We start from the raw sequence: 23,245 nt of genomic DNA on the forward strand, positions 1-23,245 counted from the left end.
GAATCAGCAGAAGCTTCCTATGCATCACATTCACTCTGTTTTGTGAATACGCTGCTTGATAAAGAAAAAGTTGCATGCAAATACACTCAGTGCTACCGAGTAACAGAGATCACATGATGTGTGTAATGTGACTTGTAGCGCACAGAAGATCGATATATGTGGACACATCTGAATGGACACAAGCAGACTTGGCTAGAGATGTATTTCATTGTATTTCAAAGTTGGGTCTCCTGCAGCCAGAGACGGTTTAGGAGAGAAGATGGCCTGTTTGCAGATTCCATGCTGGCCCCCATCTCTAGCAGTGCAGAGCTTTCTGCCAAAGTCTACTGTTCCGCTCAGATCTCTTGGAACATGGCACCCGCACTATGTTCCCGGAGACATCTCTACTGCGCGTTTTCCTGGTGATTTCTATCTGCAGTGCCTGCTGATGTGAGACTTCGGAGAAGTAAGTATAATGATATGGGTGCAGGGTGTGGCAGGGTACATGTGTGTACTACACACCTTCTGGAGAGCTTCATTTATTGGCTTGTGACTTCCTTCCTGCAACTTCTGCTAATACATTGCCTCATTCCAGGACTTCCTTTGTGTTGCCTTGGGATACTACACACAGCTAATCTCTGGATGCTATTTGTGTCATGTCCCCAGGCAATGATGTAAATACAGTAACTGTTACATGACATAAGGAAGCTAGTAAGAAAAAATAATGTGTATAGGAAAGTTACTGAAAGGTTTGTACAAGCCAAATATTAAGTCAATCTGTGGATTCAATTTGTGAGCGTTGTTGTGATGGAAAGTTCATAATGGCGGTACACAAGGATTGGATCGCCCCCTTCAAAGATGACTGCTTTTTTGGCTATTAATGAGTTGTGCGGACCATATTGTGTGTAACTTGTTATGGCAACCTATTCTTGCCCAATAATGTTCATAATTTCGATAACCAATCTCTTGTTACCAATACAAATTCGTACTTCAACTATTGTTAACTATAATATTATTTGATGTCAATTAACCAGTTTAATAACACTATTGTTAAAGCATTGATTAATAATATCTATTGATTGATTGATGCTTATTCTGTTACCCGTACTTGTGATGACAGGCAGGTCGTTCACAAGCCCAATAACGCCGTTTTTATCTTAGAAACTTTTAGAGGATCAGCGAAGACTTAAACGAGAACAAGAAGAAGCTGATATTGCTGCTAGGAGACACACTGGGAGTGTCCCATCACATCACCAGTTTATCACTAATGAGCGATTTGGAGACCTCCTTAATGTAGACGATTCATCAAAAAGGAGATCTCGGTCTGAGGTCTGTTCTTGTTAACAAATAGTCCGCTGCTTGCCCCAAAGCAATATATCTTCCATTTACATCCATTCATTGTAGCCAATCATTAGTCGCCTAGAGAATGCCGCCCAGCAGCTTTTCATTTATTTGCTTTCTATCTAATTTGGCTGGTAGAGGAGCGGAGCGCTTTGTAGCAGCATGTTGGCTGGGGTCATCGGTGCTCATTGCATGCATTACAGTCTTTACAAATGTGTAGATATACAATGCATTTTGGGCCAGATGCACTAAGCTTGAAAAGTGATAAAATGGAGAGTGATCAACAACCAGCCAATCAGTTCCTGCCTGACATTTTTCAAACACAGTCTGAGTCATGGCAGATAGGAGCTGATTGGCTGGTTGTTGATTACTCTCCATTTTATCACTTTTCAAGCTTAGTACATCTGGCCATCACAGTTTTTTTTACTGTTTTTTTTGTCCAACAAAAATGCATGTTTCATCTTAAAATAAGCTACTCATAACAGAAAACTAATACCCTGTTCAAAAAACATATCTTGTATTTTTGTACAGGATATTAATTTAGCAAAGACTAATCAAATTATTCCTACCATCAATATAGATTTAAACATGTTGTGTGGCAATATATATAATTGGACTTTATTTCATGATGATTACATGTTTCTGTAGTATGCATTGTTTTGTTTCTATAGCATGCATTGTTTTGTTATGCTTTTTCTCCTGTTTAGCATGCTGCTCTAATTTTTTAACGTATACCTGCTGTGAGTGGACAGTGGTGGCAGCCATTTTGTAAACTATCTGGAATCACCTTGGCCCTTATTCTGATTGACGCGGACTTTACCGCATACTTTCGGATCGCGTCTTTACGGCGTCTGCGCATGCGTGGCGAACGCAACGCGCATGTGCCACGCCTTGACTCCGTACCAGTTCGGCCAAATCCCGTACAAAACTGTTCCCCGCAATCATTCGGGAAATATGGGCGTATTATGGGCGTCATGCGGAATGTCACATGGGCGTAGTTTCAAAGTGGGCAAAACGGGGCGGAAACATGGGCGGACACGGGGGAGTACACTTATGTTGGGGGGCGTACATTCGGATAGCACTCCGAATGCACGCGATCAAAAAGGGAAGAAATGTGCGGTGTCCACAAGTGTACTATTGCTTTGCGGACACCACTCGTTCATGCGGTAGGCGAACGTACGCCTAATGACTACAAGCATTAACACCTGAACCCAATAGAATCTACTCCTTTACTCATTACTCACTAATAGGCCGCTTGTCAGTGCCTTAATTGAAACCATTGCACTTCAATTGCTGTAAGGGTTAATGTGTGCAATGCATGTGTTAGGCATGCTTGTAAGGATATATTGGCATCTAATTGATTCCAATTCCAAATAAGCAGTTTTTTATGAGGATAGGTAATTGAATAAGTGGGTCATGTGATGTCTTGCAGAAGATACTTAATAGTGGGTTGTTTGGCGTAAATACTCCGCTTACGGGCGGTAGCACCGCTTGGCTCCCGGTCGGATGCGGTATTTCCGAGCATACTCTGTAATACTCTGTAATACCGTGCAGAATCGGAGTGTTTCTCCCGCACACGCATGGTTTGTATGTCGTCCGTAAACACGCCCTGTTCTTAAAGAGTGAGTCCGTCCGAATGCGGAGGACACGCGGGCGTTTCTACGGACGATGGCCGCATGCGGCAAAACACCGTAGCGTGCGGACCGCTCCGTAAGAATGCGGGAATATCCGCACCAACCAGAATAAGGGCCCTTATGAAGTGTCTCTGTGATGTGACTGGTAACTTGCAAACTGATTAGTTACATTCTCATGATTGGCTCTCCCCTACAAAATGGCTACCTGCGGCAGGAAAAAATACAGAGCATAAGATTTAACAGCAGGAAGTAATAAGGGAATATGTAACATAATAAGGGAGAACTACTGTACATAGTAAAACAATGCATTGACTAAAAATATGTATATTTAATATAAGGTTCAATTATGTATAATTTACCACAAAACATTAAAATGTATAGGTAATTTCATCAATACCGGGAAAGCATCATTGAACATGTCTGTTTTGACATAATGTATAAAACCAAAAAATGTAGATGAATTGTCTGTCGCTTGTATTATGATTATTTGAAATTCATTGTATCCTCAGTGACAGGAATTCTGTTAGGTCAAACTGTAAAGGGACCATTGCAAAGTACATTTAACTGCACAGTAACAGATTTGTCATCATACCCATTCGAGTTAAAATATAAAGATATGATAATTATTGATGCTTTCCCGAAAATTAAATGTAGGTGATTTACTTTTTTTTTACATTTATTTTATTACATTGCATAAATCGTTCCTCAGGAGTTGAACCAAGTTGTCTGTTTGATGCAAAAATTTTTAGATCATGAAAGCTTCATTCAAATCTTTGAGACCTAGGATGAATCTTAGAGAGAGAGAGATAAGGGGGTAAATTTACTAAGATGGGAGTTCTATAGAAGATATGATGTTGCCTATAGCAACCAATCAGATTATTTAAATTCTCTTCTAGAAGTCGCTAAATAAATCATTAGACTGATTTGGTTGTTATGGGCAACATACTCCAAAGTATCATCCAGTCATTGTCTATTGCTGGGTACACAAGACTATATTTTTCAACAATTTTGCAGATTCCAACAGGTGGGAACAACATAATCTTAATATGGTCTTGTGTGTATTCTCTATGTCTTCTGTACTGTACATGTAGTAGGACGGAGGACATTGCAAGCCATTCTGCAGCATGGCCCCCACTTAGTCTCTGCCAGCATCAGCATGTGTGTGTGTATGCACTCACCGATGCCAGCTGCCCACTGTGTCCCCAGTCACTAACAAGGTTGCAATGGGTACACATTGCCTAGCGTGTACCCAGCATAACACACAGACTATAACATGACCGTCAGAAGCTAAGTGGTTAGTACTTTATGTCTCTCCGCTTTATCTATAGTCTAGTTTTGACCAATCCCCCCCACTGCATAACACTATTGAATATGAGGTTATGCATTGCACTATAATTCTGCAATGAGATTATAAACATTAGTTATGGTCTATTTCAAGTCAAGAGGCATTTTTGCTTGATGTCTTTAAAAAAAACAAAAAACGACATTTTAATTACTAGTGTAGACTTTGTTACTGTATATCCAGAGGCTGCTATAAATCCCCCAGATTGCAAGCAGAGATCTATATACGTAAAATGTGTGTTGGCGGTTTTGTGTGTCATTAGTATGTAAATTGTACAGATGAAAGCTACGTTCTGCATAACTATATCTATTAATTATCTACTCAAAATATTCAAATAAAAGAAACGAAGGGAAAAATATGTAATTTGCTTAATGCTTTGCAATATTTAATTACTTATTAATATTTCATCAGCTGTGCCTCAAGTAAAGCTAATTTGTTCGGAATAGTTTTCTCTCTGACTTTACTAAACTAAGAGTGAGCACCCAACTAATTCAACTCCTGTCGGACTAAATTCATCATTTATATTGTCTTCAGTGTACGTTGTTATTAGAGAACTATTCTAACATTATTAGTTTACAACTGTGTTCCTTTTATCCTGCTTACAGATGACACAAGCAAGAGCAAAGTTTGACTTTAAAGCACAGTCTCTGAAGTAAGTATGAAAAAAGAATATATTGATTAGGGTAATGTTAGGACAGTGATGGCTAACCTTGACACGCCAGCTGTTGTTGAACTACACATCCCAGCATGCCTTGCTACAGTTTTACTGTTTTGCAGGGCATGCTGGGATGTATAGATCAACAACAGCTGGAGTGTCAGTGTTAGCCATCACTGGGTTAGAACATCAGGTACTTGTGTAGTTTCATGGCGGCAGGCAGCGTAGCCCAACGGCTGCCTAGAGTAGTTAGCATAGTGTCCGCGCGGCAGCCCTGCGTATTGTCCCTGTCAGGCAGTGTAGTCACCATACTGTCCCCGTGAGCTGCAGCTCTGTCCCCCGCATCCCTAGCAAGCCTAGTGAGCACCTCTCACACAGCGCCGGTAACCGCCAGTTGCCAGTGCTGCATGTTACGTACTGGCAAATGCCTCCATTTCAAAAACCCATTATGCACACCAGCCCGTAGCGTGGTGAGCGGATGCAATTCGCATCCTCCCGACCTGTCCATACCCCCACTATCCATGTCGGCATGGAGTTGTTTTTATAAAGTGTGGCGAATGCAGCGAGCCACCGAGCCCGAAGCGTGGAGAGCAGATGCGGATTACTTGACATGTATTCCGTGCCCCCGAACATGACGCTGATACTGACAGGGATGCCTGACTGACTACACTAACTACGTAAGCTGCGGCTAGCCGCGAACAGGCAGAAACACTACGCTGATACTGACAGGGATGCTGACTACCCTAACTATGCTGGCCGCGGGAACACTATGCTGATTCTGACATGGACGCTACACTGACTGCGTAACTGCCGCTGTGAAACTACACAAGTACCGAACATCATTCTATCATTTAATGCATAGTGGAGAGCATTGCAAGGAGATTATTTATGGTTTTCCAAGGCATGTATATATCTATATAATAAGCAGCTAAGATCAACCCGGTCAGTCCAGTCTCCAACATACACTATGGGAACCATGGCACAGGAAACCCCCCCCCGGCCTGCTCTGTCCCTCCTGCTGAATACTCACCCTGGACCACTCCCAGTGATGGGGGGGCCATCACTGGGAGTGGTCCAGGGTGAGTATTCAGCAGGAGGGACAGAGCAGGCCGGTGATGGGAGGAAGCAGGGCAGAACAGGGGTATAACATGGTGACCCAGTGGGTTCGGTATGACTGTCGGCTAGGCATCAGCACCTGACCCTATATATGGCGGATCCCTTTACGTGTGTGTGTGTGTGTGTGTGTGTGTGTGTGTAAAATATCATACCACAACAATGTACAATTTTACATGGGCACAAGCTATTTTTATACACAAGTTTACCAATCGTAAAACTTTCCCTGGAATGTTTTAAAGCGAAGCTGAACACTTTTATCTGTGTACAAAACCTGTAACTGTGGTGACCAGGTTTTATCTCCCAGACCCTAAACTATTTTATTACAGTTTAGTGCCATCCCAAGCCACATTTGGCTCCAGGAAATAGTTAGTGAGACCCAGAGGACAAAATCCTACAGCATGTCCAGTTAGCTGTCCCTGTGCTCGGCTGCTATGCTGGATTTCCGAATACTCTTCCGGAGTTCCCAAAAACCATACCAAACTGGCAGAGAGGTCATGCAGTACTGCTGCTGGCATCAGAGAGAAGCCTAACATCACCATGTACTCCTTTGACCGTGCTGAGGAACCCATTAAACCACAAGGTTACTGCACATACATTTTCATATGAAGTATAGATGCACACTTGCTTCTTGGTCATGCATCTGTCTACTAGTGCCAATTTCCTCGTGTTATCATCAATCTCCTGCATTAGACTTTACTGCAGCAATATCACATTTCCCCAGGACATATGGTGTAGCCCAGTGGTTCCCAAACTGTGCGCCTAGGCTCCCTGGGGTGCCTTGGAGCACTTGCAGGGGTGCCTCAGGTTGGTGGTCCAGAACCAATTCAAATTATTTATGGCCAATGAAACAGGCAAAATCAGTGCTTACGTCTTCCAATTATAAAATATATGGGGAAACAGAAGTGAATCGTGTTCCCCACCACATAACTGGACCTAAGGATAACATTTAAGGACAACTTATTTCATTAAATTTTTTTTTTTTTTAATTCTTGGTAACAAACTTTGGCCTAGGGGTGCCCTGAAAAATATTCTGATACTCTAGGGTGCCGTGATTCAAAAAAGTTTGGGAACCTCTGGTGTAGCCACATTAAATATGTATGTTCTGCTACCACAGTGAGGTGCTTTTCAGCCAAATAAAACTCCTCCTTACTCCCAGGTAACTCTTGGATGAATAGATATGCAAATCCACAATGGGTAGCACAACTCTGTATTTACCATGGCCAATGTTAAGCAATAGAATGCCAAGTCACGGGTATCCAGTATGGTACTTTGGGGTAGTACAACCTAGTGAGAGGTGCCAGGGCCTTGTCTGCAGTAATGAAGTCAGGGACAGACTGTAACACCCTGCAGTGTATAAGGATGATATTATGAGCCTGAGGTTGTGGCCAGTCTCAGAATAGTAAGTCCTGGCTTGCAGTTCCTCCCTGACACCTGCCCTACCTGCAGTAAATGGTCTACTACATGTTATGTAAACCTGGGTGAACTCTTAAACTCCTGCAACAGGGTCTGGGATGCAGCCAGTGCATTCTTCATCCAAAGAGGCATGACCCTAAACTTAAGGATAATGATAGCTGACTGTTCTTATTTATTTACTTATTTACAGTTTCTTATATAGCGCAGCATATTCCGTTGCGGTTTAAAATTGGAAACAGTAATAAAACAAACAGGGTAATAACAAACCGACATAGAGGTAGGGGGCCTGCTCGCAAGCTTACAGTCTATTGGATCCTCTGAGTTATGAATTGCAAATACTGTACTTATGCTCGCTCAAGTCATTGGTGAAAATGTATTGGGCTATTGCATCTCATTACCAGAGCAACCATCAGACAAAATTTAGCTAGTGTGAAGTTACAAAAATATGCGTTGATTTTTTTTTCCCGATTACGGAACACAAATAACACCCAACTTCAGCATTTCCTGTACATTCTTGCATATACCCTTTCCATTCTCTGGTAAGCCCCAGTTAGCATACTGTATGCTCATCAAATTTTCCATGATGAGAAATTAAGAAAGTTCTGCCTGGCTTCATAATTAATATTTTCCTAGGGAACCATATCACTAACTCCACTTGCTCCATCTAAGTGGGTGTAAGTTTTTGGGCTCAGCAAATCTCGTTTTCCCTCAAGTACCTGGGACCTTATTCTTGTCCACACGCAGTGCTGCATGTGGTTTTAACGCCGCCTGCCGCTCTTATTTTGTTGTGTAAATGACATAATTGTATCTTAAAGCCAACAGTCAATATACAAATATATACAAACTCACGTTATCTCTTTATGTAGGGAGCTGCCACTCCAGAAAGGAGATATAGTTTATATTTACAAGCAGATAGATCAGAACTGGTTTGAAGGAGAGCACCACGGGAGGAACGGAATCTTCCCCATTTCCTATATTGAGGTATGCCGTAACGCAGTTGTGTGGTCTGAAGAAGCCATGTGTGTGATTTGTGTCTTACCCTTACACTGTTATTTCAGATACTGCCACAGACAGAGAAAGTACAGCCGAGGAAGGCCTCACCAGTGCAGGTCCTGGAGTATGGAGACGCTGTTGCCAAGTTCAATTTTAATGGAGACACAGCAGTGGAAATGTCATTTAAAAAGGTATCTACAATGAAATCTTGGGAAAGTAGAAATATTTGCACCAATGCAGGCGTTATTAATGTGTCACACAAGACAGAGAACTGCATATATTCACCACAGAGCCTATTACAATAGACCTGAGGACATAGTTTGACTGGATTGATTGTGTCTTGCAATATACACATGTCTTGTCTTCTCATATCACAATGTCCCTGAAGACATTTGCTTTGGCACCTGATCTGAATGATGCTTTCCCTTAATAAAAAACTTTATTTTAAAGGGTGAAAGGATAACGTTGATTCGCAGAGTAGATGAAAATTGGTATGAAGGAAAGATATCTGGTACCAGCCGACAAGGTATCTTTCCTATAACCTACGTAGATGTCCTCAAGAGGCCACGGGTGAAGAATTCAGTTGATTACATGGATCTTCCATTTTCCTATTCCCCAAATAGAAGCACAAGTGCTTCCCCACAGGTATGTTTCTAGTGCAGCACTGTATGCATTGTTCATTGTATTGTTATTCAGTGTACGTATGCAAATCTACAGATGTGTCCTCATACATCTAGCCGCAATACACCATGAGATGCAAGATGTCTGGTGAGTGAGTGTGCCAACAGACACTTTGCGTCTCTGCAAGCATCAGGTGTATCCCTTTGCTTAAAAATGCATCTTAGTCACAATGCAATGTAACTAGGACACACCAGGAGACTGTGCTGATTAATTTGGTATGACACATATATCTGTGTGTGATTTAGGTGCAGATTTATTAAGCTCGGTGAAGTGATAATGTGGCTGGTTTTTATCACCGGCCAATCAGCTCCTAACTGTGAAGTTACAGGCTTGGTTTGAAAAATGACAGGTAGGAGCTGATTGGCCAGTGATAAAGACCAGACACTTTATCACTTCACCGAGCTCAATAAATCTACCCCTGAGTCTGTATACTGAGTACATCAGAAATTGTATGGAAAAAACAGCACTGCTACATTGCAGCACATACAGATACATTGCATCGTATACAGATTGAGGGGTAGATTTATTAAGCTCGGTGAAGTGATAAAGTGTCTGGCTTTTATCACTGGCCAATCAGCTTCTACTTGTCATTTTTCAAACCAAGCCCGTAACTTCACAGTTAGGAGCTGATTGGCCGATGATAAAAACCAGACACTTTATCACTTCACCGAGCTTAATAAATCTCCCCCTAAGTCAGAGACTTAGTCGCATATAAATATACAAGTGTCCTGTATCAAATTAATTTGTCTACTGGTGCATTCTAGCCTCATCGCGTTGAGACAAAGATGCATTTTCGGCAATAATATACGCCCGGCTCTAGCAGAGTCAGACGGGACCTGGTGCGCAGAGAGCGGCTGTTTAGTGTGATGTATGAGGCCAAATCTGTATATACACAGTATGACACACTTGAATATGGCCCATATGTAATCTACAAAGTACATAGTAAATAGTATTTTTTATTGAAGGACTCTTTCTGCCACCTAGTGTCCCTAAGTGGTAAAGCATTTTTATTTTTTTGGTGGCAGATATTATTACATACAGTACATACAGACTAGATAATACGGTAAACAACATTTGCTTTATTTTAGACCATATTTCTTGACAAAAGGAGGCATCATTGCATCTGATACACTTTTTAGTTGAGTTGGGATTAGATTACACTCACTGGATACATAAACGCTAACATTGTATACCAGTGAGGGTTCAGTTCTAATAAAGATCATTCTTGTATCACTTGTGTTCCCATTAAACTACCAACTGTCTTTTCATTTTTGTTGTATTGTGATCACGGCCTAGAAATGACGCATTGAGGGCAGGGGTGAATTTACATTGCAGCCCATTCTTTATTATGTTTTTTTTTTCGCAATCCTTTAAAATATGTTTTTGAAAATGTTACGGAATCTGGCATAAATCTGGCCACAAGGCTCGTCTGAGGTAGTTCATTAGAAGTGAAATATTGGTTTTGTGTAAATATCAGGGTAGTATATTCGTGTATGTGAGGAGTAAGGTCACACTAAGGGGAGTATTCAATCCGAGATTCCAACAATCGGTATGTCCTGAAAGTCGAAATTCCTGGCCGTAACTCCACATTCGAAATTCAATGCTCCGAGTGTCGGCAAGTCCGTGGATAAAAACGGATGCCGTGTCAAAAAACGGCTGTGAATTCAACAATCCGTGGCTGTTTTCGACAATGATATTTTTTTAAAGTCTGATCTGTCTGCCTGTTACGGTAACAGTGAATAGGCGAGTGCCGCGGCTTCTGCTGGCGAAAATAGCGACATAGATTGAATATCCCCCTACGACTTTAACACTTCATGTAAGAAGTTACTGTTTTATTTGTGTGTCATTTTCATTCCCATCGCATTTGCACCTCTTTATGTTTTCTTCTATCTGTTTTCTCTTTTAAGTTTCCTAGTTATACCAGGCCTCGTACTACTACTCCACCCCATGCCTATCGCAGAGCTTTCTCTCCAGAAGTGCAGGCTATCACATCCGAGTGGATTTCCCTCACAATGGGTGTTTCCCGTAATAGCGGCTATACCGCAACCCCCCCACTTCCTCCTTTACCGGAAGCCAGGCTTTGTACCATAGACTACATCACTCCCTCTGCAGCTCCCAGTCCCACATTGTCATTAACGCCTTCTGTCAGTCTCCATTATTACAATTTGTCTGGTAGATCCACCCCTAACTCTGCTCTCTCTTCAGTGCCCACACACCCATCCAGGCCACAGTCCTCCAGTAGAGTTAGTTACCTCATTTCTCCTCACAACGAAGAGAAGTTTCTCGGTTCGGTCTCTAGTTATGGAGGCTCTCCCATCCAGCTCCTTGCGTCACGTGATACTTTAATCTCAGAGCTCAGCGATGTCCTACGTAATCAGTACAAATGGAAGAGCAATGTTGGCTCAGTAGAAAATGGTGAGCATGACGGATGGAAGGCACCCGGTAATAAGACCGGGGACACCCAGGCACTGTCATGCATAAACACTTGTGCAGAACTAGAGTGTAAAACAGACACCGATTCCTACGATGAGAGCCAGTTGAGTAAGGAACTCCTTAGCATTGTCAGTGATATCCCGGAGGATGGGAACAGATCTCAGGGCACCCCGGTTAAGGTACATAATGCATGTGTGTGCTCTAAGCTCATGTGCATCAAGACTGAGGTGTGAGGAGACTGTACTGACTGTACTGATGGATTGTCGTGTTAGACAGGTTTCGTGCATTTCCGTTTTACTAACCGTACTCTGCATCTAGGTCAGTTCATTTAATAGATTGAATACTGTCTTGTAGTAGCCCATTTATTTAATTCTGTCAAAACCCGTGTGTTATACCCATTCACATTGATGTCTTTTTCATAGATTTAAAAAAAAATGTGCACTTTCGGAGAAGATGAATGTTCATTTCTACTGTAATGCTGGTATCAGCCTCTCCTCGTGGATTGCTGCTGCAGCCATCCATATTACTCAGAGTTTGTATAAATTAGCAACTGGAATCAATTATTCAGCATATAATCCGTTCCGTATGTTAGACGTCCTTAGCTACAGGCAACAGACAGATGTTGTGTCTGTCTGATCATCCGGGCTGGTTTGTGGTAGTCCTACAGTGGAACATCTCATACAGACCAGAGGCAGGGTTAGTGCTTATTACACATTCACTACTTGGTACAATGAACCCTTCCACTGCCAAGTGTTGTAAATATTAATTCCTGCCTTGAAACGGCCAGTGTAATACATAAATTATAATACACTGATCTGGCCCATATAAGAACGATATTCAGGCTGCCCATCTAGAAGACAGTACTAACAGAATGTTTCATGTTGATATACACTGTGGAACTAATTTTATCTGTAGCTGTTTGTGACTTTTTAGACTCGCTCGCAGTGCAAACCATGTGGGAAAAGTCACTTTGTGAATGTGGCATATGCTGCAATAGTGAAAGCGCTCCAGTTGCACAGCGGATACAACAACCTTGTCGTCAGGAGCAATCGTGTTCATGAATATGTAGACTGGCTGCATGCTTGCCAGTAACGCGTTTCTCCATAGAATTACTGTCTCCACTAGGTATAGTCAACAGCAGCGCTTCTAATGTGCATGGTGTTAAATAACCTGAAAAGATTCTGGTTATCTGCAGACTCTTTCTGATGAGCTCTTTTTCCTTTTGAAGACCAACGACACAACCCCACTTTCTTCATCTGTCTATCCTTCTGCACTGTCTTCTTGTGCTGTCACAAAACAACCACCTCCCAGACTTAGAGGCAGGGTCAGTCTGCCACAGGTAACCAGCTGCATGCTCTGCCTGATACTGACTGACTGACTGAATGGGCATGCACAGCCTTGCAAGAACAGCAGCGCAAGCAATATCTCATTCATTTCGGTGCAATTACACTCACTTGAAATTCTATTTATTTTGTTTGCTGTAAGAAATGTAGCAATGTTTTCAATATATTATGTGTGAAAGGGGATGCGGTTAATTTCCCGGCGGTCGGGATCCCGGCGGTCGGAATCCCGACACTGGAATCCCGACCGCCGAAATCCCGAAACTTTCTCCCTCCGTGGGTGTCCACGACACCCATAGAGGGAGAATAAAATAGCGTGCCGAGCGTAGCGAGGCACCGGGCCCGCTGCGTGGCGAGCGCAGCGAGCCCGCAAGGGGGGGCGATCCATGTCCCCCCCTTGTCGGGATTTCGGCGGTCGGGATTCCAGTGTCGGGATTCCGACCGCCGGGATCCCGACCGCCGGGAAATCATATCGGATCCTGTGAAAGCATTGTATATTATACCCTGTAACCACACAAAGCCTACTCACTGTTGTACTGTAGTTTGGCAGCTCATTTTTCAATAGAGTTCTAACCAACACAATATCATCTTATGTTGTAGCTACCTTGTATAGCACCGAGGTCCCTAACCCAATGCATCGTCGCTCATTATTTTACTAATGCTACTGAAGCCATGTAAATGCAAAAGGAACCAATTGGAACCCCGATAACGGGGTTTTTACCGCATTTCTGGGTTAGAGCATCCCGTCCACAGTCCAGAATCTCCCACTCTGCGGAACTGTGGAGCAAGTGAGGGAGTCTTGGGGGAGCTGTAGAAGAACCTAGTACTGACCCTGGACATTAATGTACACATCGGTGTATTTAAATGCTGGATACTGTATAGAATAGATTGTTAATATTTACTTAATATAAATAAAATAAGTTGTCAGGAAAAGGACCAGTAGGAGACAGAACTGCACTTCATTAAACACACATTTTTCCGACTCACGGTAAGACTCCTGTCTCTTCTTCCTGGTAGCTACTCTCTGGTCCAGTGCACTGATTGATTGATATACACCCACGCACACATACACCAATCTTGGCAGAACAAGGTGCTACCTCTGGGCATGTGTTGCAGCTCTGCTCTGTCCCTTAAACTGCATGTTGTGGTGGCAGCTCTAATGCTCTTTTATATATATTATCGCTATTATTGTAATCATTTGCATCACTGACCAAAGAGGAGAACCTTGTGTTTGAAACATTTCATGAGGTAATAAGGGGCCTATAAAGGGTAATATTAGATACATGGGAATCCTAACATAGGGGTATATTCAAATGATGTTGGATCCATTTAGAAATTATTTTGATGGAACGGATCCAACATGGTATATTCAATGCAGCGGCCAAATCTGGAGGCGGCGGGGGCCGGGTGAACTGCTCTCACTCGTCCTGGTGGTGGGACAGGTGAGCTCAGCAGGAGGGTGCCGGTGGCAGTGGATAGGAGCTGTAAGCTGCTGCTGCTCACGCAGTGCCTCAATCCGACTTTTTTTCATGTCGGATTGAGATTGCCGGAAACATGGACAAAACCTTTCGGCTTTGGCTGTGTTTCCGTCAAAAGCAGGTGGATTGGCGGCTCTTCCGTGAATACACCCGGTTTCCGGCAGTCCAGAATATTCCGACCTATCGAAAGAAAACAGCTAGCATTGAATAGGTCGGAACCCCTTCCGACCTGTTCTAGTCGAAAGCTGCCGTCACTTTCGACATCAATTGACTATACTGTATGCCATAAGGTGCCCATACACAGAGCGAAGTTCTCTGTACTTTTTATACTAGATCGTGTATATTGCAAAAAGCATGTGATGTGCTACAGCTTTTTGTACTAGATGCAATGCGATTTAATACAAAAAGTACAGTATGTGCCTAACATACTTTGTGATGTGTGCGGGAGCGCACATCACATTGCACCTGAAAAATGCCCCGTGTATGGGCAGCTTTAAAACCTACATTTAAATACTACCAATAAGAAATAGAAGAAGTGTTTGTTTTCATTTTAACGTCTACATAGAGCTGCACTAGAAGAATATTGAATATTTGTTTCTTAACTGGCACAATGCTTATTTCATCTGTGTACTCCTTGTTAAATTGTTGGTTGGTGACCAGATGCCTCTAAAGTCCTTTAACAAAGACCATTAAATTTTGTTAGCTGCAGGTCTTATCTGGTGCAGTTGCACGACTTGTAATTTGTATATCTTTGTTCACGTCTAATGGGTAATTGGTTGTCTCTCTGTTAATATAGTTTTGCACACCCATTGGTGTTGTGGGATATTTAAAGAGTTTTTTTCTATAGCGGTTAGCGTTCTTGAAACAGTGCTGTGTACATGTCCAATCTTCTACTCCTCAGCAATGTGGACATCTTGCTCTTAAATCTAGATACTCCATGATATTGGTTCAGCCCTCAAAATATCCCACTGCACTGTGTGCTGGTGATACGATTTAAAAAAGGATTCTTCCATATTGGAACTGAAACTGATTATGAAAGCCGGACAGTGAATTTTTTTCAATTGATATTACAGATAATTGGGCTCTGAGATGCTGTATTAATAATCCATAAATAGCTATTTGCTGTTATGTTTTCTATTTATGTATTTTCTGTAGACGGTCAGACATCTGCGGTTACTATTTTATGGTAACTTGCATTTTTAGACCCCAGATCTGCTGGGGATGTGCCAATTTAAAATAAGGATCCCTTATTCCAAAGAGACTGTTCGCAAAGGAATTTGTACTCACATGGACTATATAGGACCAGATACGTCAAGTGAACAACTTTTTTTATTGTGACCCGAAATTTAGAGATTACTGTTAGGCAAAGAATTTACATTTTTTTTAATTAACTTCAAAGGTGCAAATCTGAATAAAAACAACCGTTTGAACATTTGCATTCAATGTCAAACTTTTGTTAGACCGATAGGAGCGCATTGCAGATTAATTGCAGCCAGGCGTGTTGGGTTCTTTTGGAAACCAATGAGCCAAAAAACATTGCATTTAAGTACCCATTGTTTTTATATAATTGTATGCAGATATTCTTACAATTTAAATGAGAAATACTGTATACGATTTTATATATCTATCTTTAGTTCCATTGATAATGTAATTCCTCATATTGTGGTATATGCTGTGTTTAACCAGGTAAAAGCAATAGTTCTTGATTGAGTAACTGCGAAGCATGATATGGTGACCTACTGTATAACCTATATATATATGCATTATGTAGTTTACTGTGCCTATTGTTTTGCATGGAAGCTGTACAGTACCTTGAGTTTTGTGTGTGTCGCAACACCGCATGACTTTTGGAATTCTCTGTGCAATTATGTGATTTGTATATGGTCTATCATTGCTCATCTCATTCTCATTGTATTTTATGTTCTTTTACATTTCATTAGCCTTGCAGATCTGACGGCGAACAAACAGCATTGACCTCTAAAAGTCCCGTAATGCTTACAGACTCCCCGGTTAATACCCTTAACTCAAATTCTATTGTGGTAAGCCCATGCAAATTACTTTCAAATAACTATCTTTCAACCTATATTTAAAAGAAAAACATTAATTTTGTTACCTGGGGTGAAATTTAATAGGATGAGAAATTCGGAAAATGAGATATTTGGTGAGGAATCTTCAATTTTTTTAAAGCGGCAATCCTTTACTCTGCAAAACCAGTTTGATTTTGAAGTGTAAATGATTGCCGCTTAAAAAAAAACCCTGGAGATTTGTTACCAAATCTCTTACTTTTTGAATCTCTCATCTTGTTAAATTTCACCCTTGATGTGTTCCCCACTTCCCTTTGCAATGTACAATTTTGGGCTTATATAATAATAATTATACATACACACATATATAAACACACATAGATTATACTGGTGCTATGTAAATACGGCGGTACTTGCTCCACGTCTGACAACATGCCCACAGAAAATAATATTTATCGATAATATACTTTCTTTCCACAAAAGGACTTATGTGCTTACAGTCAGCCTTAAACTTGTATCTTAAGGCCATAGAAATAAATGAACCGATTTTCTATCTCCTGGCCATTCCTCTCCCACATTTGCTGACATACTAGAAGTTGGTCACTGCTAAGCGACGTCTGCATATGACAGTAAATCATGCCCATTGCATACATTTCTGTTCTCATCATACTGTCACATTGTGGTTTCATCACGTAGGTAACTGATAAATACCTCATTCCATGCAATATCTTGCAGTACAGTTTTCCTATGTGTTACGTCACATAAAGAAATAGTGACATATTCTCACATCCTTATTTTCTGTCTGTAGTATGTTTTATCACTATAATTCATGGGATCCCTGTTATAGTAAGTTTGCTCAGAAGTCAAATGTCAAATATTTATAGCCCACCGGACTAGGCTTGTTTACCTGTTAGCACATATTCTCTTATGTAATTATTATGTCATTCTTATTCTATAACTGGTATATGGGCACCAGCTCAGATATTGGCACACGATTTAACAGCTGAGAATGTTCCTGAATAATTGCTGTTGCACATTGTTATTGGCACAGCACGGAGAGAGGATAAGACAATGGGTGCTTTGATGATATGTTTTTAATCTAGGTTCTATATAGTATGCTTTGCCCAATACAAAGGCGCTGTTGCTTTATGAAATATTAAATGCACCATTACAATTTTGGAACACAGTGGGAATGGCATCATCGACACATTTGTTGATGTAAATAGAGAAGTTCCATTTTGCTGGTCTTGCAATTGTCACACACATACACACACAAGAAAAAAAACTTGTCTTTGAAACGTCAGCCCTGAATTCACCCACTTGGCTATTATGGGCTGGATTCAATTAGGCTTGAAACGGGTGTGGTACAGGGGTTTGAGTAGCAGTGACCCCTGGCATAGGCAACAATATAGATAATGAGGCTAAAGAAAGACTGATATATTTACATACATTACATTTTTTTAGTTATAGCAAAAATTCCCCCAGAAAACAGACAAATGACTGTGCCACTTTCACTACCAATTATAACCATAATGAAATTAGAGTACTGAATGCAACTAATGGCCTGCATATACTATGCAATTTGTCTGAGGGCAGAAGTCGCATCTGATCCCCCCGTGAGCCGCTTTCAAGATCACATATGATCACGTTCCCCGCTGCCCGGAGGTTGTACAACTCGGAGGTTGGACGTGCAGCACCGGTCCGACCTCCGACTCTGGTTCGATGTGAGCAGGACCGCTCATTGGGATTCGATTGGATGTCCTAGACATGCAATTTGGCCCGATTTCACCAAATTTATCATCCCAATCCAGAATTGGGTGAAATCGGGCCCAAATTGCATAGTGTATGGGGGCCTTAAGTCACACAGTTGCAGTACTTATTCAGATGGTTGGTGTGTGAAATGCACTTGCAATATACTGGGGATTCCTGGGTGGTGATAGTGGGATTAGTTAATTGATGCTGCATTTTCTTGGGTTTGCCACGTGCATGTCGCTGTAAGTGGCTGCATACAGAGACACAGCATCACTGACATTGGAGGCCATACTGTGACAGATAATCTGCACTTAGCATAGCCCTGGTGCAAGGTTCCCTAGTGCATTCCATCATGGCATCTAAAAACAGTATCTGAGAGTCTAAAGGCACTTAAAGTGGGTGTCTCAGTCCTTACACATTTGGATGCGCGGATGCACACCAGGGGCGGGCTATGTAACGGCATTAGCATTAGGTAAGACTGCGGCCAGTGACACGGCTGCCCCCTACAGGTGAAAAGGCAACAGGGATATAACCTAGAACCAAAATCAGAAAAGAACCATTATTGCAGTGTTACAAGAAGGCACGGATGCATAGAAAAGAATTTCCTCTAACAGCCCCTGGAGTGGAATTGCCAATCGGAACTGTCTTATAGTATTATGTGCCTTTATGTGTCACCCTATAACAAATAACCCTTGCTAAATGTGTCCCTTATAATTTGCTTGATGACCACAGCAGCCTCATCATACACTGACCACAGGACCAGACCTCACAGAGTCTGAAAAGAGCTATGTGGTAAGAGATCCTTAATGCGCTGGATATGGACAGGCCACTGGTGCATTGATTTGACTTCTGTCTGTGTTAATCTGTGTGTTTCTGTTTCTCGATACCAATAATATACTCTCTCTCTCGCTACGCCTGCACCTTGACTCCTAATGGCAGTAATGCATGACAGAGCCAAGCTCACCAATGTTTCTTTGCTAGAATGAGAGCATTTTCTAACAGCAACATGCTAACTGCATCAGGCTCTCCGCAGCTTCTTGTATATATCTGTACTAAATTCAACCTTCTTCTGTATCTTGCCTGTTTTTCCATGCTTACCCCCTGGACTCCACATCATGGACTTAATGGGATCCACACTTCTGTTGTGTACTGGACTTATCTGATGCACTCTGGAATGTCTCGGTGTTTCCTTGTCTCTTTTCTCTTGTTGACTGTCGGCAGGAAGCGGTCTGCAATGAGATAATAAGCATTGCAGAGAAATCAGTCCGTTATTGCAGTACTATCTCTCACCCCTTTGACTATCGACACAAAGTGTCTTCCTATGACAATAAACAATGTTTAATCATTTCTCAGCAACCTCAAGCACAACAGAGAAGGGACAGCATAGAGCGGAGTCAGACCCCACAAGATGCGTAAGTAACCAATCATATTCTTTGTTTCAGTAGAACACCAGTACAGAGCAATGTTCTAGCATGATGCTGGTAAACGATTTCTGTCTCCACATCATGGAAGAGTCTCTTGGGTATAAAATTCCAACCAATCAGCTCCTGTAATTTTTTTAAATACAGCCAATGACATGGCATTTAGAAGCTGATTGGTTGGTACTTTACCTACATCCAAGGCTTTGTATATAGACTGCCAAATTACAACAAATGACCAAGATGTCTCCCTACGATCCATCCTCAACCATCTTCTAGACTGGTTTTATTTTATTACATGATTATGGTCTTATGAGTTTTTCTTAATCAGTTATGTTTTATTTATTTTATGGCTCTTTTTTAACTGTGATTTTGTTTGATATAATGGGAAAGGGTTTTGGAACTGGTGGCAAATTTATATGACCAGGAGTTCCAATTTTGTAAAATACTTGAGCCCCACTGCAATACCCGCTATACATCTCCCCTAGGAACACCAGCCCTACGCTGAACTACTTGGAGCTGGCTATTACTATATTGAGTAAAAACCAGCACAATGGTCATTTTCTCTTTTTAAATGAACACTACAGCATCAGTAGAAACCTCTAATGCATGGGTTGTGTCAGTTCAGCAAGTGATTGACAGTTACCTCCACTCAGACAAGCAGATTCTACGGAGTCAAAGGACGCAAATCTAGTCATTCCATTCTCGATGCACTGTATACTTCTCATTCATCTGACATATACTGTATATAGCCATGGCCATCTTAACTTATGGGCTTAATGGGCAGCTTTTCAAGGGCCCCCCAATTCTAGGGGCCTTCAAGCCGTGGCATAGTGGGTTGTGGGCATCTGCTTGGTCACTCTAATTGGGAATTACACACTATCAGAGCATCCAGGCAGCATTCACTTCCAGCTTCCCTGCCTAATCAGACCATTTATAACTGTCAGCATGCTGATTGGTGGATAACTGTCCACCAATCAGGGTGCTGATCGCTATTCACTGTATAGAAGCAAGTGAAGAGATGGCATGGGACCACAAGAGGGGCCTGTTATGATTTTTCTTTAACATTTTTTCCCATGAATGGGTTTGGAGGGGCCCCAAATGCATTTCATGCCGCAGTGCCTACAAAATCTATGGAGGGACATGTTACCAGTGGAGTACCCCAGGGATCTGTACTTGGACCAGTGCTCTTTAATATCTTTGTTAGTGACATTGCAAATGGTATTGAAGGGAAAGTATGCCTTTTTGCAGATGATACAAAGATATGCAACAGAGTAGACACACCAGGAGGGGTAAATCAAATGACTGATGATCTAAGTAAACTTGAGAATTGGTCAAGAGAATGGCAACTACAGTTTAATGCAAAAAAATGCTAAATTATGCACTTGGGACTCAAAAACCCAAAGTCTCAATATAGTATCAAGGGTACTATAATGGAAACTACTGAGGAGGAAAGAGATCTAGGAGTCACTATTTCAAGTGACTTAAAGGCAGGGAGGCAATGTAACAAAGCAATGAGGAAGGCTAGTCAGATGCTTGGTTGCATAGGGAGAGGAATCAGTAGCAGAAAAAAAGACGTAATAATGCCACTTTATAGGTCATTGGTACGACCTCATCTGGAATACTGTGTCCAGTTCTGGAGGCCATATCTTCAGAAGGATATAAATACATTGGAGAGTGTACAAAGAAGGGCAACTAAAATGGTGCATGGCCTACATCACAAAACTTACCTGGATAGACTAAAAGATCTTAACATGTATAGTTGGGAGCAGAGAAGGGAAAGGGGGAACATGATAGAAATCTTCAAATATATCAGGGGTTTTAACATAGTACAGGTGGGAAATTTTCTTCAAAGGAAAACAAGTAATAAAACACGAGGACATGCACTGAAACTGGAGGGAGGAAGGTTCAGGGGAAATGTTAGAAAGAATTACTTCACAGAAAGGGTAGTGGATAAGTGGAATAGCCTCCCATCAGAGGTGGTAGAGGCTAAGACAGTAGAACAATTTAAACATGCTTGGGATAGGCATATGAATATCCTTACAAAGAAATAAGGATTAAAAAGGGTTGAGTTTACCTGAAGGGTAAAAAAGGGGCAGACTAGATGGGCCAAATGGTTCTTATCTGCCGTCAAATTCTATGTTTCTATGTAATACTGTTAAGACAGCTCTGTATATAGTGCAATTCCCGCACCATCTGCTGGCAGAAATAAGTATGGACATTTGATATTGCTCTTTTGTGACCCACTCCTGACATGATCGGCTGTACTTAAGTAGAATAACCACCATTCTCAAAAGGTTGGAGCTTAAATTATAAAGTGGCGCTAATATTCTGTGGTAATCTTACAAAGAATGGTTCAGCCATTAAGTGCTAGGGCTGATACCCTGTTTCTTGATGTTTCTCTCGGATAAGCTACAGTATTAAGCCACAGCCACTACTGGCGAGATGGATATGATATGTATTTTTGTTCTGAATTCTATTGAAAATGGGATGTTGCCCAAAGCAACCAATCTGATTCTACTTCAGGATAGATTAATATTTTAAAGCGATATAACAACTATATGAATTTGCGGCTTTTATATAGAGCTAGGTTAAAATTAACCATTTACTTTTATGCTGTAGAGAGCTTGGACAAGCCTTATGACTGACATCACCCTAAAAAGATTAGCGTTTACCTCAGTGGATTCTCATTTTTGTTCACTGCTCATTGTATTGGGTATGTGATCTTTCCACCACATGAAACGCATGATGTCACCCTATGACCTCTGACCTATTTGTGGAATAGGAAATAACAATGAAGCCAATGACTGGGACATACCTTTCAATAGCCTCCGGCATTGCCTCATTCTTTCCATTACATACAGTACAGGAGGAATGTGGCTCGATGTACTGAAGAGATTAGCGGAGAGACTGCCTGGAAATGCTAGATATTAGCACAGCTGCCTGAGGGAATTCAAGATTAGGACCCGTCATATCAGTATACTTACATTGTACTGTATATCACTACTTAGATATAAGATACCTCAGAGGCACTGCAGCTATTTGTGCTAGCCCTGCATTTGGTATCATGTGTCCCTGTCCTCTATTTCTTTGTGTACAGCACTCCGGCCTGTCTATATTACAGTTGCTTGGCTTACTTACGTCATTCCTAATGGTCTGTGTAATGGCTAAAGCTGGTCATACATGTGCAGATTATTCTGCCATTTTTTGTTTTCTTTATAGTGCTTGACTATGGCACTTTTTCGTGCCATTCGATGCGATCTCACTAGTTAATTTATTCACTGCACCCTGGCCGCAGATCGCATCACACGCAAAATCGTACACGCTGCATTCCCAGCGTGTATTGTTCATCTCTGTATGATTTGGGTTTGCTGCTCAAATTCAGACATTTTAAAATCAGATTTGACCAGTAGAACAGTTCCAGCAGTGTCCTTCCCATCAGTACATGTGATGTCACTGTACAAACGGTGCATGTAGGTTGTTCCTTTGCCCACAGCAGGGTATAATGTATACTGTGGGCCCCAATGTTTCTGATCTAACGAACCACTGGATGTTGGAAGCCCAGGAGAAATTCTCTCTGGGCTATTGCCCAAAGAGTTTCTGTCTGCTTTTCTGGCCTAGATTTGGGTACCCCTGAAAGTACGGA

General features: G+C 41.7%; 2 protein-coding genes across 37 annotated transcripts in view; both read left to right on the top strand.

The window, feature by feature from the left end:
- Window positions 1-23,245, top strand: part of SORBS1 (sorbin and SH3 domain containing 1) — a 316,704-nt gene that overhangs the window by 288,466 nt on the left and 4,993 nt on the right. For 17 of the 36 annotated variants that reach the window (XM_083148896.1, XM_083148901.1, XM_083148904.1 and 14 more), the window contains 8 exons: window positions 1,141-1,308; window positions 4,902-4,948; window positions 8,347-8,461; window positions 8,539-8,664; window positions 8,924-9,118; window positions 16,346-16,444; window positions 18,914-18,973; window positions 19,535-19,593. In XM_083148896.1, the coding sequence (XP_083005022.1) occupies window positions 1,141-1,308; window positions 4,902-4,948; window positions 8,347-8,461; window positions 8,539-8,664; window positions 8,924-9,118; window positions 16,346-16,444; window positions 18,914-18,973; window positions 19,535-19,593 (869 nt within the window). Of the gene's footprint in view, window positions 1-1,140; window positions 1,309-4,901; window positions 4,949-8,346; window positions 8,462-8,538; window positions 8,665-8,923; window positions 9,119-16,345; window positions 16,445-18,913; window positions 18,974-19,402; window positions 19,594-23,245 lie in introns of all 36 variants that reach the window. The other 19 variants (XM_083148910.1, XM_083148924.1, XM_083148923.1 and 16 more) reach the window with 5 other exon arrangements.
- On the top strand, window positions 9,235-13,139 carry LOC146007400 (sorbin and SH3 domain-containing protein 1-like). The gene is made up of 2 exons (XM_083145750.1): window positions 9,235-9,241; window positions 10,976-13,139. The coding sequence occupies exons 1-2, from the start codon at window positions 9,235-9,237 to the stop codon at window positions 11,818-11,820; spliced, it is 852 nt and encodes a 283-aa protein (XP_083001876.1). The 3' UTR covers window positions 11,821-13,139.

This window comes from Crinia signifera, chromosome 6 (genome assembly GCF_055691185.1).
Source record: "Crinia signifera chromosome 6, ASM5569118v1, whole genome shotgun sequence".
Classification (NCBI taxonomy): domain Eukaryota; kingdom Metazoa; phylum Chordata; class Amphibia; order Anura; family Myobatrachidae; genus Crinia; species Crinia signifera.